Genomic DNA, 16,500 nt, shown 5'->3' with positions numbered 1-16,500 from the left:
AGACTGATCGGATAAACAAATCTTTGATTTTGACAGTTAAGGTTTGTTAGTGCTATTTATGAAAATTGGTGGTAATTGTTAGCCAGAATTTCTTACTCCAAGGAAATGATCTTAACGGAGCTGAAGTTTGGGACCATAATAATTTACACGGTGCAATACCTTTAAATAACATACCAGAAGAAACTAATCGATGTATTAATTCATACCATTATTCCATAAAATATCCTTAGATGATAGGGAGTCTATACTCCTGAATGGACTGTGAATGGCAAGATTATTTTAGATAATAATGCTCACAATATCATTTCAGAAGAAACTGTCACAAAGTATGACACAATATATTCACATATGATATATGCTGGTCACTCTACAAGATCATTTTGTTGTCAAATTCACTGTTAAAAAGGTATGTTTGCTGTATGTATATCATTTTGCTTTGTTACATCACAACCCAAAATAGTTGTATAACAACTGAGGAGACATTAATCCACATGGGATTCTTGTTACAGCTTCATGGTTTTAAGGTAAATGCATTTCAAATTTTGTTTGTAAAGGTTGTATGGCCAAAATTTCCAACGTATATATTATTTTTACAGGTTGGATGGTAAACATGTGGTGTTTGGATCTGTGGAAGACGGTCTGGATGTAGTGAAGAAGATTGAAAGTTATGGCTCCGCAAATGGAGCAACCAAAAAAAAAATTACTATCGAGAACTGTGGCGAGCTTTAGTTTCTTAAGCCGACAGCTGTGTCTTTCAAATGCTATCGGAACAATTATCACTGAATGACAGGTGTACAGATATTAATTATGCACATGCACATTATCATTTCTATGGGTCGCATTAAGAATACTGTGAATTTTTGAAATTAGCATGTTGAATGATTCAATTTAGATCACATCTAGTGTCATTTGTATTTTGTTAAGATTTGTTAAAGCTGACATTAAAAATGACCAACCATTGACAGGTTATACAAAAATATAAGTTCCTGCACCAAAATATCCCTGGTTACAGGAAGATGACCAATTAAATTGATCTATTTACAACAGTGTCAAAACCCCTGACTGTTATGCAGTATCAGTTTTAATCTGTGCTACCTTTTGTGGTTCATTTTATGTAATATAGCATGTCATAATGGTTGTACTGTACGGAGTTCTTGACAGCTTTTTAATTATATTCGATCCCACCAAACATTCTATGTGCATTTTATTTAGCTTGTGTATTCTTTTTCATCCTTGATACTTCTTTGTGCTACCTAAATAAAATCTGCTGTAAACTTATTTTGTTTTGTTTCATTCTGAAAGTGCCAATAAGTCTCCTTCCAGTGATTCCATTCAAATGCAGCCGGCTAAATACAGGAACAAGTATTTCAGTAGTTTTATAGCTCAAAAACATTTGCTGAAAGAGGTGTAGATTCCTTTTAACTTTTCACTATTAACCAATGCGGGATTTTGCTTCCAAAAGATGCACATCTTTTTTTCAAACAAATTTAACATTAGCACTGAATTACACAGAATATGCATTTTCTAAAAGCTACAAAAACATTATTTCCAGTGATGTTGGAGAAGTTTGGCTGTTATAGAACAGAAATATGTACACAAAGCATTTTATGAATCCCGACAGCTACATGAATTTACTTTCAAATTATGCCAATAAGTAAGGTGAGGGGTGCCCCTGTAAGAGTCTGTGATTGCCATGATGCGTTTTACTTCTTTCTTGTACCAACAAATTCATTATCTAAAAATGATGTTATTGCACTGAATTCTGTGACAAAAATCATCTTTCCAATGATACCAAGTATATGTGCAGGTTTACCTTTCAAATGAAGGCTGCATCTGCTGCTGATAATTGCTTGTACTTCTCAAAATTGTAATACCATGGTGTTGACTTGAACTCTGAAGCACACCAACCATGTTCTGGAAGTGGCATCGATTCCTAGAAGTTCCTGTGGTTACGCTCTTGTATTTTCCGAGCCCCTGAAATATGTCAACGAAATCGAAGGCTTTGCACGCGCCACATTGTAGACGCTAGAACAGTTTTATCCTTTGATTTACATCAAAAGAATAGTGCTGCAGCTTAATGGTAAAATTGACTGACTTCGATGTCGGTTGTCACTTCAATATAATATTAAATGACAGGTATCGGCCAAGCGATTGATCAGTGGTTTGAAAATCAATTAAAAAGCTCAGCAGGTGCCTTCAATTTCATCATGACATATTCCAGTGTGCAGTGAACGTAATCCCGGTAATTTTGAGTGTCTGTTCCCTATTCGACAATGTACCATAGAGTATCAGGACTTCCCCCTGTAAGAGGTTATGAACGCCGAAGATGAATTTCATTGATTTCGTGATCCCATTATTACAATATTTTACTTATTTGACACTTTTTGTATTAGAATAAGAAAACGTATTTGTTAATCCTTTAAATGAAAAATGCATCCGCTAACCAGCCTTTATCTCCACCAATACAAAGCAGAAAACAAAATCAGAGAGTATAACGGGATTTAAGGGTTTTGAATTGTCTATACCAGGAGACACAATCCATAACCATCATCAGGTGGGCGAACGTTCAACACTTTAGCCGGAGGAGAGGTATTAATTACCAAGTAAGACAAAAAAGTTGTTAGAGAGTAGAGGGAAAATAAAGAAAAAATGAGCGCAGTAAAATTTATTTAGGTGTCCTTCGCTTTCCATATTAGAGAGAACACAAAAGAAAATCCACGACTCTGCAAAGGGATCTCTCATTAGCGTTTTACTGTATATAATTTGTTAAATACTACTTACTGAGTTTGACGTTAAATTACATCAGATATTTTATTATGCCATGCGCTGCAACCACAACATCATTGGCAAGCCCTTTCAGCTGATTTCCTCCATCCATCCCGAATATGTCAAATGTTTCCTCACACAAATGATATGGTTTACTCATGGCTATCAAAAGATAAAAATAAATAGACTAAGTCGAATTAATTTCGCTTAAATTGCTGAATATATTTGACAAAATAGAATATACGACATGGTCTGTGATCACAATCACCAGTGTTGTTAATCATATAAAGTAGTCGTATTTAGCATCTATAACAATTTTTGTAAGAAAACCTATTTCAGAAGTATGATAATTATGTAACCATGTCCTTTATCACTCGGTGCATTGGTTGGTCTCTTTAAGGTGGCGCTATTGCCCTGTTTCTTCCTCTGAGTCACTGTGTTGATCGGTTATCTGTCCACAGTTAGATATGAGCACTCTGTTCTTGGGCTGACCGGAATCAGTTCCCATAGATTCCATCCTTTCTAAGGTTCTAAAACCTTTTACAAGTTGCCCAAACACTACGTGTTTACCGTCAAGCCTGTAAAAGATAATCTAAATATCAACAAATCCATTTCATCAAAATTCACAGGCAAACAAAATCTTGATGAAATATTTGAATTCAATGAACATGCTATGGAGCAGTGTACAGACACTTACGGTGGCAATGGGTGATATTTTTGTACAATGAATAACCCCTGTAATATTACATGTATCAAAAGTTTAAAAGAAAAACAGCTCTAAAATTGGCATATACATGATGAATTGGACTATGTGGACTTCACATTTAAAATTAAAAAAAAAATCGAATTGGCTTGAGACTACATTTTTGGCCATTTACGAATCTGTGTCTACACAACAAAAGCCAGCTTTTCATGTAGTCTATTTTTGTACTCGGCACGTGCACATGTGTACATATTGTGAAAAATCCAGTTTGCAACCTATGCTAAAACGTGAGTATTTCTGTTACCGAGTAGGTGATATTTAACTTAAGACAGATATTAAGAAGAAAAATACTACTTGCGTGGGTCAAATATAATGTTTTTTTTGCATTTATTGGCGTTTTTTGATGTGGTAACCATGGTTTTCACAAGTCCCAAATCTGGGGAAATCCCTTTTTGAAAAAATATTCATTCTTCTCAACAAAACGTATTCAAAATGTAGTGGATACATATATATATATATGTAGGTATGTTGTGCAGGATTAATCTGCTATCCATGTTTATCCGAGACATGCCCTTTATTTTTAGGGTCAAGCCATTTCTACTGTACTCTAGATCTGCTACCTATTATAGTTAAGTAGTTAGGGTACCCGTTCCACTACAAAATTTAAATATTAGCTTTTTTACCGGCATAACGATAGCTTTAAGAAATCATTTCTGAAAGCAGAACCCATTCTTTGTAAAACTTTTATGGAAAAAATAGCGATGTTCTGAAAGATATCTACAACAGCGATATTGGAAGTAAAAGTGCAACTAGTCAGATCGGGATCTGAACACTTGACCTCTGGTCATAGTATAGTCGCTCTAACCAACGAGTACTGAGCTAACTGATAGCAGACGTGGGCGCAGTCCCAATACAGGTAGGCAAATAACACTTATAAATGGCAATGAAATTGTATCAAACACAAAAATATTATGGCGCATTTGTACCTTCTCGACCTAAACGTAATAAGAATATGCCTTGCATTAATTGTTACATGCCTTCAAAGTTGCAACTTTGAACAATATGCAAGGGGTTCTCCGTATTTGAATGCTTGACACACAACGCATGAAGGTAACAAATCTAAGACTGTTGAGCTTAATAAAAAATGAAAAATGGAACCATACCAAATATTTTATCAGGTTATTCCGTTTTGAACAAAGATATGAAATGTTAATGACAGTCTGATAACTGCGATCAGCTCCGAATTTAAAACTGTTTGAAAATGATCCCGATCGACTGAAAATTTCAACTAGTTACATTGAATTACGACAACCACAATGAAAACAGTTATATTTTTCATAGCAATACCCAATTTGGAAATTCAAACAAAGACATCAAATTTTGATGGAATAGAGGATGGAGGCGAATTGGGGTTATAGGGAGAGGCCATAGTACAGTTTTAACAAACAAGTGAGGGATACAGACTCATCAACACGGCAAGATGTGCTTCCTATTTGTTAATCTTTTGAGAAAATGATGAGAATTTGTCTTTAATATTTTTATAGGATGAAATGATAGTTTTGAATCGAATATAGACCAAAAACATTTTGTTTTTTGAAGAACTGAAATATGTTTGTTGGGCATACACATAGATTTAGATTTAGAAAATTAAAGCCATTTTCACTTGCCTAGGTTTTTTGTTAAACAATAATAGTCGTTCAGCGGACAACCCAATAGATAAGTAATATAAAGTCCAAAGCATGTGACATAGTGTAACCTCTTTGGGCATACCCATTATCTGCTTGGTCATATCGAAAAAAATTGTACTTACAAAGACTTTATAACTGTTATAAGAACAAATACAACTTGCAAAATACATGCCACGTGTATGAAGATCTCTCATGATACCGTAATGTCAATGGAAACGTTATAGGGAAATATCATTTGCTATTTAGCTTGTTTGGGTAAATATATAAAGGTTGTATATTATTATTAAAAGACTATCTGGCTTTTTTTTTCAAATTAATTATCTTAATCCACATTTAAGGCTACATAAGCCGAATACTATATGCCAGGTAGCTATAGCTTCAGTGGAAATAAATCTATTTTTTTTTCAAACGAACGTTCAGTCTGTTAGTCACATGATCAAAAGTGTTTTGGAACATGTATTGACAACTCAATAAAAACATTATAGCAGAGCAATGCAGGTTCCTTGGGCCTCCTGTTTGTATCCCCAATTTAAGTATGGGGGTTACATGTATGGAAAAGAACGCATTGTCAGTGCGGCCGTAGTGAAAACAACTTGTGTTTACAAGATACTTCACGAACCCTCTCGACATGTTAGTTATGTTGATTCCATTGTATGCCAACACCAGCTTCTACGCATGACGATATTTTGGTAGTTGATTTGGTAGTCAACTACATGTATCTCGCTAAGGAGTCAAAATTCACACCTGACATCTTTGACGATTTAAGGGTGTATCTGTTTGAGTCCCTGGTCACTTTGTGTTTACTTGATAAAGACAAGATCTCAAACTTGTGATAATCGATTATGGTTTGTACTCAAGGCTATGAATTTATTTTCAAATGTACAAATAATGCGTAATAATTCAATATACATTTACCATGAAGTTTCGGCTGTGCAGATGAAAAATTGGGAACTATTGGTGTTCGCTCCCGAATTGGCCATAGACAAAATACCTGTTGGAAAGATAATCACATATGTGTTTCAAGTGCAGCTCAGATACAGTAAAAATATTATTATAGTGTTATGTTCTTTACCGCCCATCTACAGAGAAGAGGTCAATACACGGTAGACAACTCATGTTAAAGGACTTGACATCAAACAAACAAAATGATAAACGACAACTCCGACTTGGCGGAATGTAAGTGATAACTGTTATTGTTAAGGTAGGTAAGAGACTGTTTCGGAGAGATTGGAGATTTTTTTTATATCACCATACACATTTTCCCGTGTTGGCTGTATGTCAATGAATCTAATAACAACTGTTTGATTGGAAATGTTTCGCTATTGATTGAGGCTGGTCTTCGCCTTTCAATAAATAAGAATGGGTAATATATGGTTGGCCCATCCGGAGACGGGCAAGGGCTTCCTTGCCTCGACGGTTTTCTCTATATGTTGGATGCCAATCACCGATTTTAGGTTTTACAGCGTGTAATTTGCTGTCTACAAATTGATTCCAATTAAGTTGCTGCTTTGACTTTACAAATGGTGTTATTACGCGATCTGCCTTTTCATTACTTGATATTCCCAGCGCAAAACGATGCATATTACAGTGTTGTATACACCTACAGGACGTGTGGATAGTCATGGCCCTATATTTGCATTACAATGCAATTAAATAGAAGGATACTACGTATGCTTACTGTACCTCGGCCAGTGTGCTTCAGGACGAAATTTTCATCCGCGAACTTTTTTCCGTAAATGCTCATTCCGCCCGTCCCATTTCCAAGTACGAAATCTCCTCCTTGACACATGAATTTAGGGATGATTCTATGAAAACAACTGCCTTTGTAGCAAAGCAACTCCTCTTTAGTTTTGCCATTTTCTCCTCGTTCACCCGTGCACAATGCCCGGAAGTTTTCTTAAAGAACAAAATCACATAATACAAGGAGATCGAACATTTGTTACAGTAAACGGGGAAAATAGAAACAAGTTATAGGAAAATATCTACATACATGTATATATTTAATACAATACGAAGACTGCATCCTTAGGAAAAACTGAACATTCGAACATAAACTACACGTCTGAGCATAAACTACACGTCTGATCACAGGAAATAATGAAAGGAAAAACTTACATTTACTCCTTATATACAACGTGCTAATAATTTGTTTTCATGAAACTCAGAATAAAACAAGAATTAACCTCACTTCAATAAGTTACTCAATTAGAACAAATACATTTGATTTACTATTGATTTCGAAAAGCAATCATGGGTAAAGGTTGTTGCACTCATAGCTTTAATAGTTATTTATAGCGGGTAACAAATCTTACCGGTCTTACCGGTCTCAAAAAAGGTCTGTCGGTACATGACGAACACTTTCATCATACACATTTATGATCACTGCAGTGACTATATATTATTTTACCAAATAGATAATTCTTGATATTGATCTTAACAAATTAAGAAATTTTCGATTATAATATATTGAAGGATCACTGTATGAGGATCGTTTAAATGAGAACATTCATATTTATAATATCATAAAACTATCGCGAACCAGTTCCAAATTATTCAGCTGATCAAATAAATTCCATAATGAATGGCTTGTTCCGTGGGATAAAGTACAACAGGGTTTTATGACGGAGACATTAAGCATGGATGGAATATGTATGATTCATAGGGCAGAGGTTTGTAATTTGAGGTAGGGGTAGGTGGACAATATACAGTATGAACCATGCAAATCCATTACTGACGCAGAGCAAGTACATAATCTAAATAGCTATGCAATAAGAATACATAAAAAGAAAAGGAAATGAATAAAATAAAATATTAAAACTTAAATTAAAGGTTTAAAATATTTAGAAGATGCAAACAAAAATCCGAAAGTCTCCCACTGTCACTTTAAAAAGTTTTCCATAATTAGTTTAAGATCTGTAAAAAAATCATCAGGTGACAGCGATGAAATATTAAAATCGTCTCATGTCACTATTTACGTTATAATTGACAGGGAAATATCCAAACAACCAAACAGAATTACGAGAATGGACTTTTATCATGGTTTACCATTGGGACTACGTTGATACATTTAAGACATAGATAAGTTAACATTAAATGTATGTCTGAGGCATGACTAACCTGAATAATGCTGAAGAGTGTATAAACAACACTGATTATGATTGCAATACTGCAAGACAGCACTGTCTCATTTGACTATAAATGCCGTAAACTAGCTAGTTTTAAACTTACCTGCAGTTAATGGCGCGATGTCCGCAAAAAGCTTAAATTATAAGATTATAAATATGTTTATTAGTCATCGTAGCAAAACCATACAGTGCAAAACGATTTCATTGGTGAGCGACAGTGTATGCTTTTCAATTTGCCAATTAATATTCTATATTATATCGAACAATTGTAGAACCTCTTTGCATTTGATGTCTGTCTAATCCAACAACTTTATTTATTTTGTTGTTGACATTATAGCTGTCGAGAGTGGAAATCGGTACCATAGCATTGACATCAAATGTTGACGAGTGACTGTGAGTATATTCAATAACATCGGATACAATATAACAGGCACGGACATCGGTAATTTATATCAACGTCTTAGAAAAAAGGTTTTGAGTCAGCAAGAAATTATAGGGTGTAGCTTACTCCAAATACCCTTATCAATCATCAATGTACGCGTTCAAATAAACGAATGAGGATTTGCATATCCGTTTATAACAATATTGGTGTTGATTGCTAATCAGGAAGCAAATCGGTATTTATTTTCTCTTATAAAAAAACATTTATCATAAATGTTTACATTTTAATGTAATGTATCAAGCGTTGTACATACGTTTTATAACCACAATGACTTTAACCAAGGTATTACAATCTCGTAGGGGAAAAAACCAAGTAACCAAATAGCATGGTATGAAGAACAAAACCAAGCCTCCTGACTAACCGTAATCGTTCTGTATATAGTACTTTAGTGCCTACAACTCGGCTCGGCTTCAATGGTCGGTATTATGAGAATGACCCAAACACAAGAAGGAGTTAAACATTTTTTATCAAACATATATTTACAATTATTGAACACAAATATAAAAATTCGAACATAAATATCAAATTATTGAATATTGCAACGTTTGACACGCCATAGTTTAATTAAGCATTGAACTGTTTTTGTATGGTATTTATGATCTATTTGAATGACACAGCTTTGCAAAGCAAACAACATAATGCGCGCAAGCTGTGTCATTCAAATAGATCATAAATACCATACAAAAACAGTTCAATACTTATATTTACGTTTTCTCTGCCTCTTATGTTCTTTTTTAACTTATAATTTATATTTAAAATTAAAAATGCCCGCCTTATCGACAGTCCACACAATTTCGTTCAATAATTTGAGCAGCGTATGGTCGCGTGCTGATTGGCAAACAAAGTAGTACTTTGAAATTTTAACAAACAATTCAATTTTATTCCACAATTCAGTATCAATTTGTGAAGAATCCAGACGTGAATTTATTTGTTGATTGTATGGGAATCTGACTACAGTAGGTAGATTCTATAACTGTATCGGAATCTGACTACAGTCGATAGATTCTATAACAGCCTCGTTATTTGACATGTCGTGATCAGAAACTGAGGAAACCGTGGTGCGAGACGCGTGAAACTGATATCGTTTGAAGTGAGTGATCTTGCGACGGAGTACAGGGGTTCGTTACAAATGTCTGAAATGTTTATGTGTGCTGTGACTCATATCAGTAGGTCTGTAACATATATGTCAGTAGGTCTATAGAATATGTGTATTTCAGACATTTGTAACGAACCCCTGTTGATCAGTGCAGTGTAACAGNTTTAATAACATACCTATTGAGTTATCAGTTTTGTTAGTAATAATTTCGTTACTATTTAGTGCGACATGCGGATTATCGCCCGAGACCGGATACTTTCTCAGAACTCATTATGAATGCTACTGATTTACCGAACGCAGGTAATAGTGAGGAAAATTAAATCCGTTCAAAACTGTTTCGTATAGATTGCACGATTTTGTATTAAATATAAGCCTATACTTTGTTATAAATCAATATAAATAACGTGAAATAAGCATTGTGTTGAACCTTTATCGTCAAACGCATGTATTAATAGCCATGGCCTTAAATTCTTCTGTTTACAAAAATCTATTCTTAGACACAGGATTCCGATATAGCTACGTATACCTGTATAAAAATACCCGAGGACGCGTCATAGCAGTGCACGGTTGGATGCGCGCACTAGCGTAACATAACTTTGGGGAAATAGGCATAGCAACCCGCCATACCTCTTTACAATGACATGGTCAAGTCTCACAATGCCCAGCGATATTTCAGCAGCCGTCATGTTTATTTTTATTGGATATTGTAGTTCCGGTCAGTGTTGTATTAATACGCTAAGAATTGTGTCTCGTGCTGCATGTCAATTAAAGTCCCATCAACGACACAGCTTTCAAAGAGGCTATATAGTGACAATGCCATACAAATGTAAATATTGTATGTTAACTGCATATGTTTCGTCTATATTTTTTTCTGTGTTATAACACCTGACATTTTCACAACTAGGCGAGTATGGTGTCTGGTTTGACGGAAAACTGTTCAGGTAAACTATGAAGATAATTAGGAATGTATGCATTTATCGGACTGTGACTGAGGAGTGTCATACACGTGGCAGTCGAGGTTGTTTGAAAAATTTGCGTTGAAAATAAACAGTTTTTAAGTCACAAAACAAAAGAAAAAGAAAAATCTTACAGATCAAAAACCAGAATTTGGCGACTCACTACCAAACCAGAGTGTATAAACGTATACAAATGAAATAATATTGGTGCGGACACCTCTTGGGTACATTTTTGTAACCAAGGATGTATATATATAAAAAAGGGACACAAGATAAGAAACACAAATGTAGCTGTACTATATTCCTCAGGGAAATAAAATATTTGTCAAAACTTTTGTAAAGTACGGACGAAGGGAGATAAATCCTATACTACAAACAGATTTTCGACAAATTGATTTTTCGAAGGAATATTAAACTGTGAAAACAAGGGATTAGCTCCAATTTCCAGTATTTCAATGGTTACAAAACAAAGACCTATACATTTTTATTACATCCTTACCAGTGAAATATTGAAAATCATTCATTCTATAAAAGTGGTATTTGAAAAATTTCATATTATTCACTAATGACAAATATCACTTTTGCTGATTTGACCAATTAAAACACTTACTACAAACTACCATGGGAAGTATTACAAGTGGCCCATCTGGTAAAAGCCTGACTAGCTTAACAATACGCAGGCCTCGAGAAAATATGTCTGAGACAAATAATCATCTGTTGGCTATCATGGGGGGATTATTCTCTGGGGAAAAACGACGTTTGATTCCTCAGTTTACTTTCATTTTCATAAAAACCAGCACACTATGCAGATCAGTAATTTTGACTTTTTTTATCGGAGAAAACTCTTGTCAAATGAATCATGGCGTCAGCGTCTCCAAGTCCAAAGTTAGGCTAAGCGTGTGGCTAATATTTTGATATCATTCTCTCCCATTTCTCCCATTCAGTAATACCAAATGTATTTCACGAGTGTGGCTAATATTTTGATATCTTTCACTCGTGCTGCACACTCGTGAAAAATATCAAAATACTAGCCACATTCGTAAAATATATTTGGTATTACAGAAGACACTGTTAGATATGTAGACTAGGCGTAACCGCGAGAGGATACGTCTTATTGCAGCGTAGGACACAGCCGGTCGCCTGGTCGCCAAAGGCGACCAAAACCTTGATTGGGCGACTAGAAATTGTCAAAATATGGATAGTTACTGGCCCAAAAATATATCATTGGGCGAGTACATTATTATTCTCAAAATCGTAGTTTACTCCCATAAATTAACCACCCCTACTTCGGAACACCCATTTTCGGAAATCCTGTACTTTGGGTCACGCCGTTAAAACGTGCAAGTGCATCAGAATTGACACAGATAGTCAACATGGCGGATACAAACAAGGGCTGGGGATTTAAGTAAGTTAACTAATGTATTCTTATAAGTCGTAAGTTTTCTTCGCTGTAAGTTACTATTTTATGTTGTTTGGTCTGCCGTATCACCAGTAACGTTACTGGTTGCCGACCAATTCTCGCCAAGAACCAATTCTCGCCAAAGCGCGTGTATTGTGCGATGTCACGCGAATTATCGTGTGTTTTTTTAACACACAATGCAAAGAAGCTGTATTTTTAACCATATAGGCAAAATTTTAAGACTAAGCTGTCCTGTTCGCAGGATATATCAGGTAGTGAACCCTAAGTCGCCCCAAAATCGCCAGCTGATCGTCAAGGGGTCACGTGACTATTTTTATCTTAATATAACAAAGTCGTCTGCAGTTGTAAATTCCTACCAGGCGAATTCAGTGACAATGAAGACTATGGGAATGAGGGGAGGGTTTTTAGGGTTATGTGTCGGGAGGGTTTGATTGAAGAATAAAGAACATCTATTTATATTGCTTTATTTGCACTTTTTATTGCTCAACACTGAATAAAATCTTAGTAAAATAATTGGGCTACCAATATTCATTTTGGGCATGTGAAATAATTTTTGTACTCGCCCCCAATTTTTTTTTGGGCCAGCCGAACAGTGTATCGTCATGAGCCAATATAAGGTATACCTTGAAATTAAAGTAAGGCAGTTTAATATCTTACGGTTATAGGTAAGCGCTCCCTTAGCGACCCTATCGACTCTCATTTCATGTTATTCCGACAGGACTGGGTATCCAAATAAAGATTAGGCGACAAAACATTAAAAATCAGTTAATACAAAGAATTGAGAATATTTCCATGTTGATATTTAATTAACTTGTAGTTCGGACGAGCCATTTAGTGTTCTTTCGGCTTTTAAAAATGACATAGATCCAGATTAATTGCAATTGTTTCAGCTGAGAAAATAGAGGCCTTGGTTGGTAAACAGAAGGCAGAAGGTGTGGTACCAACAACACACGCTCCAGCTTCTCTTTCCCCGAACTTTAGAACTGTCTTATTATAGAAATATGTGTAAAGGATACTTTGATACATGTATGCTGTTATATGTATGCATGTGTGCTGTTATGTGTATGCATGTATGCTGTTATGTGTATGCATGCATATGCATGCTGTTATATGTATGCATGTATGCTGTAATATGTATGCATGTATGCTGTTATGTGTATGCATGTATGCTGTTATATGTATGCATGTATGCTGTTATATGTATGGATGTATGCTGTTATATGTATGCATGTATGCTGGTTAAGTACGCATGTATGCTGTTATGTGTATGCATGTATGCTGTTATGTGTATGCTGGTTTATGTATGCTGTTATGTGTATGCATGTATGCTGTTATGTGTATGCTGGTTTATGTATGCTGTTATGTGTATGCATGTATGCTGTTATCTGTATGCATGTATGCTGTTATATGTATGTATGCTGTTATATGTATGCATGTATGCTGTTATATGTATGCATGTATGCTGTTATATATATGCATATGTGCTGTTATGTGTATGCATGTATGCTGTTATATGTATGCATGTATGCTTTAATATGTATGCATGTATGCTGTTATGTATGTGCATGTATGCTGGTTTATGTATGCATGTATGCTGTTATATGTATGCTGTTTTATGTATGCTGTTATATGTATGCATGTGTGCTGTTATGTGTTTGCATGTATGCTGTTATGTGTATGCATGTATGCTGTTAAGTGTATGCATGTATGCTGTAATGTGTATACATGTATGCTGGTTTATGTATGCATGTATGCTGTTATGTGTATACATGTATGCTGTTATCTGTATGCATGTATGCTGTTATATGTATGCATGTCTGCTGTTATATGTATGCGTGTCTGCTGTTATATGTATGCATGTCTGCTGTTATATGTATGCGTGTCTGCTGTTATATGTATGCATGTCTGCTGTTATATGTATGCATGTAAGCTGTTATATGTATGCATGTGTGCTGTTATATGTATGCATGTATGCTGTTATACGTATGCATGTATGCTGTTATATGTATGCTGTTTTATGTATGCTGTTATATGTATGCATGTATGCTGTTATACGTATGCATGTATGCCATTATATGTATGCATGTATGCTGTTATATGTATGCATGTACGCTGTTATATGCAAGTATGTATGTTTGCTGTTATATGTATGTATGTATGCTTTTTTATGTATCTATGGTATTATATGTATTTATTATTGACCTTNCAGAAGGTGTGGTACCAACAACACACGCTCCAGCTTCTCTTTCCCCGAACTTTAGAACTGTCTGATTATAGAAATATGTGTAAAGGATACTTTGATACATGTATGCTGTTATATGTATGCATGTATGCATGTATGCTGTTATATGTATGCATGTGTGCTGTTATGTGTATGCATGTATGCTGTTACATTTTATGTGTATGCATGTATGCTGTTATATGTATGCATGTATGCTGTAATATGTATGCATGTATGCTGTTATGTGTATGCATGTATGCTGTTATGTGTATACATGTATGCTGTTATCTGTATGCATGTATGCTGTTATATGTATGCTGTTATATTTATGTATGTATGTATGCTGTTATATGTATGCATGTATGCTGTTATATGTATGCATGTATGCTGTTATATGTATGCATGTGTGCTGTTATGTGTATGCATGTATGCTGTTATATGTATGCATGTATGCTGTTATATGTATGCATGTATGCTGTTATATGTATGCATGTATGCTGTTATATGTATGCATGTTTGCTGTTATATGTATGCATGTATTCTGGTTTATGTATGCATGTATGCTGTTATGTGTATGCAGGTATGCTGGTTTATGTATGCATGTATGCTGTTATGTGTATGCATGTATGCTGTTAAGTGTATGCTTGTATGCTGTTATGTGTATGCATGTATGCTGGTTTATATATGCTGTTATGTGTATGCATGTATGCTGTTATATGTATGCATGTATGCTGTTATATGTATGCATGTTTGCTGTTATATATATGCATGTAAGCTGTTATATGTTTGCATGTGTGCTGTAATATATATGCATGTATGCTGTTATATGTATGCATGTATGCTGTTATATGTATGCTGTTTTATGTATGCATGTATGCTGTTATATGTATGCATGTATGCTGTTATACGTATGCATGTATGCTATTATATGTATATATGTATGCATGTTTGCTGTTAAATGTATGCATGTACGCTGTTATATGCAAGTATGTATGTTTGCTGTTATATGTATGTATGTATGCTTTTTTATGTATCTATGATATTATATGTATTTATGATTGACCTCCTGTTACACACGAAATGTGTGTCTGGAGTGAATAAAAAATCTTGAAATCTTGAAGGAATGAACCCAGAAAGAGATTACTGAATCGGGAGGGTATTAGAGTTATCATTAATATGACTGTTGTCCTAATTAATTTTAAAATATTACAGCTTTCGCGGCTGCTTCTTTTCTCTCGACATTATAACTTTTATTATGTAGAAATGAATGTGAATGATTTTTGAAAATGTATCCGTTTAGTCTGATTAAATAAGTATATCGTCTTATTAGCAGCTAAAGTCATGAAAGGGCTAGTCTCTATGTGTGTTACGTTTGCTACATGTATTAGCATATGCTATGTATTCATGTGTGCCGGAGATGGTATGTTGGTGTATTTGCCTAGTTGTGATAGTGCGAATCTGATGCCGAGCTTAAAAGCACTTCTTCACTAATATACGATGTCGAAGCCACTCAGCACTGTATCCACAAGATCACATTATACTGGCAAAGGGTTAACTAGATTTTGCACTTAATCTTAATGCTGAACGTTCAGCAGGGAAAATCAACTACCATTCTTAAGGACTTTGGTACGTCTCGGCATTGGGAGTTGATCCACATTCAACATTAGTTAAAACATTGCACTGGGTAACATATAACGCAAATAATGTTTTCAATCCCCGACCTGCCGGGGGTACCAACACAAACAAATTAATGACCATATGGAATTGTAGTATAACGATACCTCTTTGCAGATCATAAACTGTAAATAATGTCACTGAATAGTAAACTACCGTCATGATAAGGCAGAGTTAGAGTCATCACATACATTACAATACTGCTTTAATAACACGTACCTTAAATACTAGTTGTCCTTCATATTTTTCGTCTATTTCAATATCTAAAAACACCTCTGGGTTCGGTTCCGACATGATGGCTGCGTTTTGTCGTTTGCTGATCGGAAACAATCGCCAGCGTACAATACAATAAACTTCTTTTCCGGCGGAAATACTAGTGAAAGCTGTGTATTAATCACCAGAATAAGAC

General features: G+C 35.0%; 2 protein-coding genes across 3 annotated transcripts in view; one reads left to right on the top strand and one right to left on the bottom strand.

Moving 5' to 3' along the window:
- The window catches only part of LOC110456992 (peptidyl-prolyl cis-trans isomerase-like), a 24,240-nt gene extending 22,962 nt beyond the window's left edge, over positions 1-1,278 (top strand). For both annotated transcript variants that reach the window (XM_021508077.1, XM_021508076.1), the window contains one exon: positions 597-1,278. In XM_021508077.1, coding sequence (XP_021363752.1) covers positions 597-729 — 133 coding nt within the window. In that variant the 3' untranslated portion in view covers positions 730-1,278. The remainder of the gene's footprint in view (positions 1-596) is intronic.
- A 1,406-nt stretch (positions 1,279-2,684) lies between these two features.
- On the bottom strand, positions 2,685-16,391 carry LOC110456996 (peptidyl-prolyl cis-trans isomerase-like). Its single transcript, XM_021508082.1, has 5 exons — positions 16,311-16,391; positions 8,386-8,416; positions 6,841-7,053; positions 6,073-6,148; positions 2,685-3,344 (listed from the first exon to the last, which is right to left on the bottom strand). The coding sequence occupies exons 1-5, from the start codon at positions 16,383-16,385 to the stop codon at positions 3,173-3,175; spliced, it is 567 nt and encodes a 188-aa protein (XP_021363757.1). The 5' UTR covers positions 16,386-16,391; the 3' UTR covers positions 2,685-3,172.
- Positions 16,392-16,500: the final 109 nt, after the last annotated feature.

This window comes from Mizuhopecten yessoensis, unplaced genomic scaffold (assembly GCF_002113885.1).
Source record: "Mizuhopecten yessoensis strain PY_sf001 unplaced genomic scaffold, ASM211388v2 scaffold8991, whole genome shotgun sequence".
In the NCBI taxonomy this organism is placed as follows: domain Eukaryota; kingdom Metazoa; phylum Mollusca; class Bivalvia; order Pectinida; family Pectinidae; genus Mizuhopecten; species Mizuhopecten yessoensis.
This window is presented reverse-complemented; position numbering and strand designations above follow the sequence as displayed.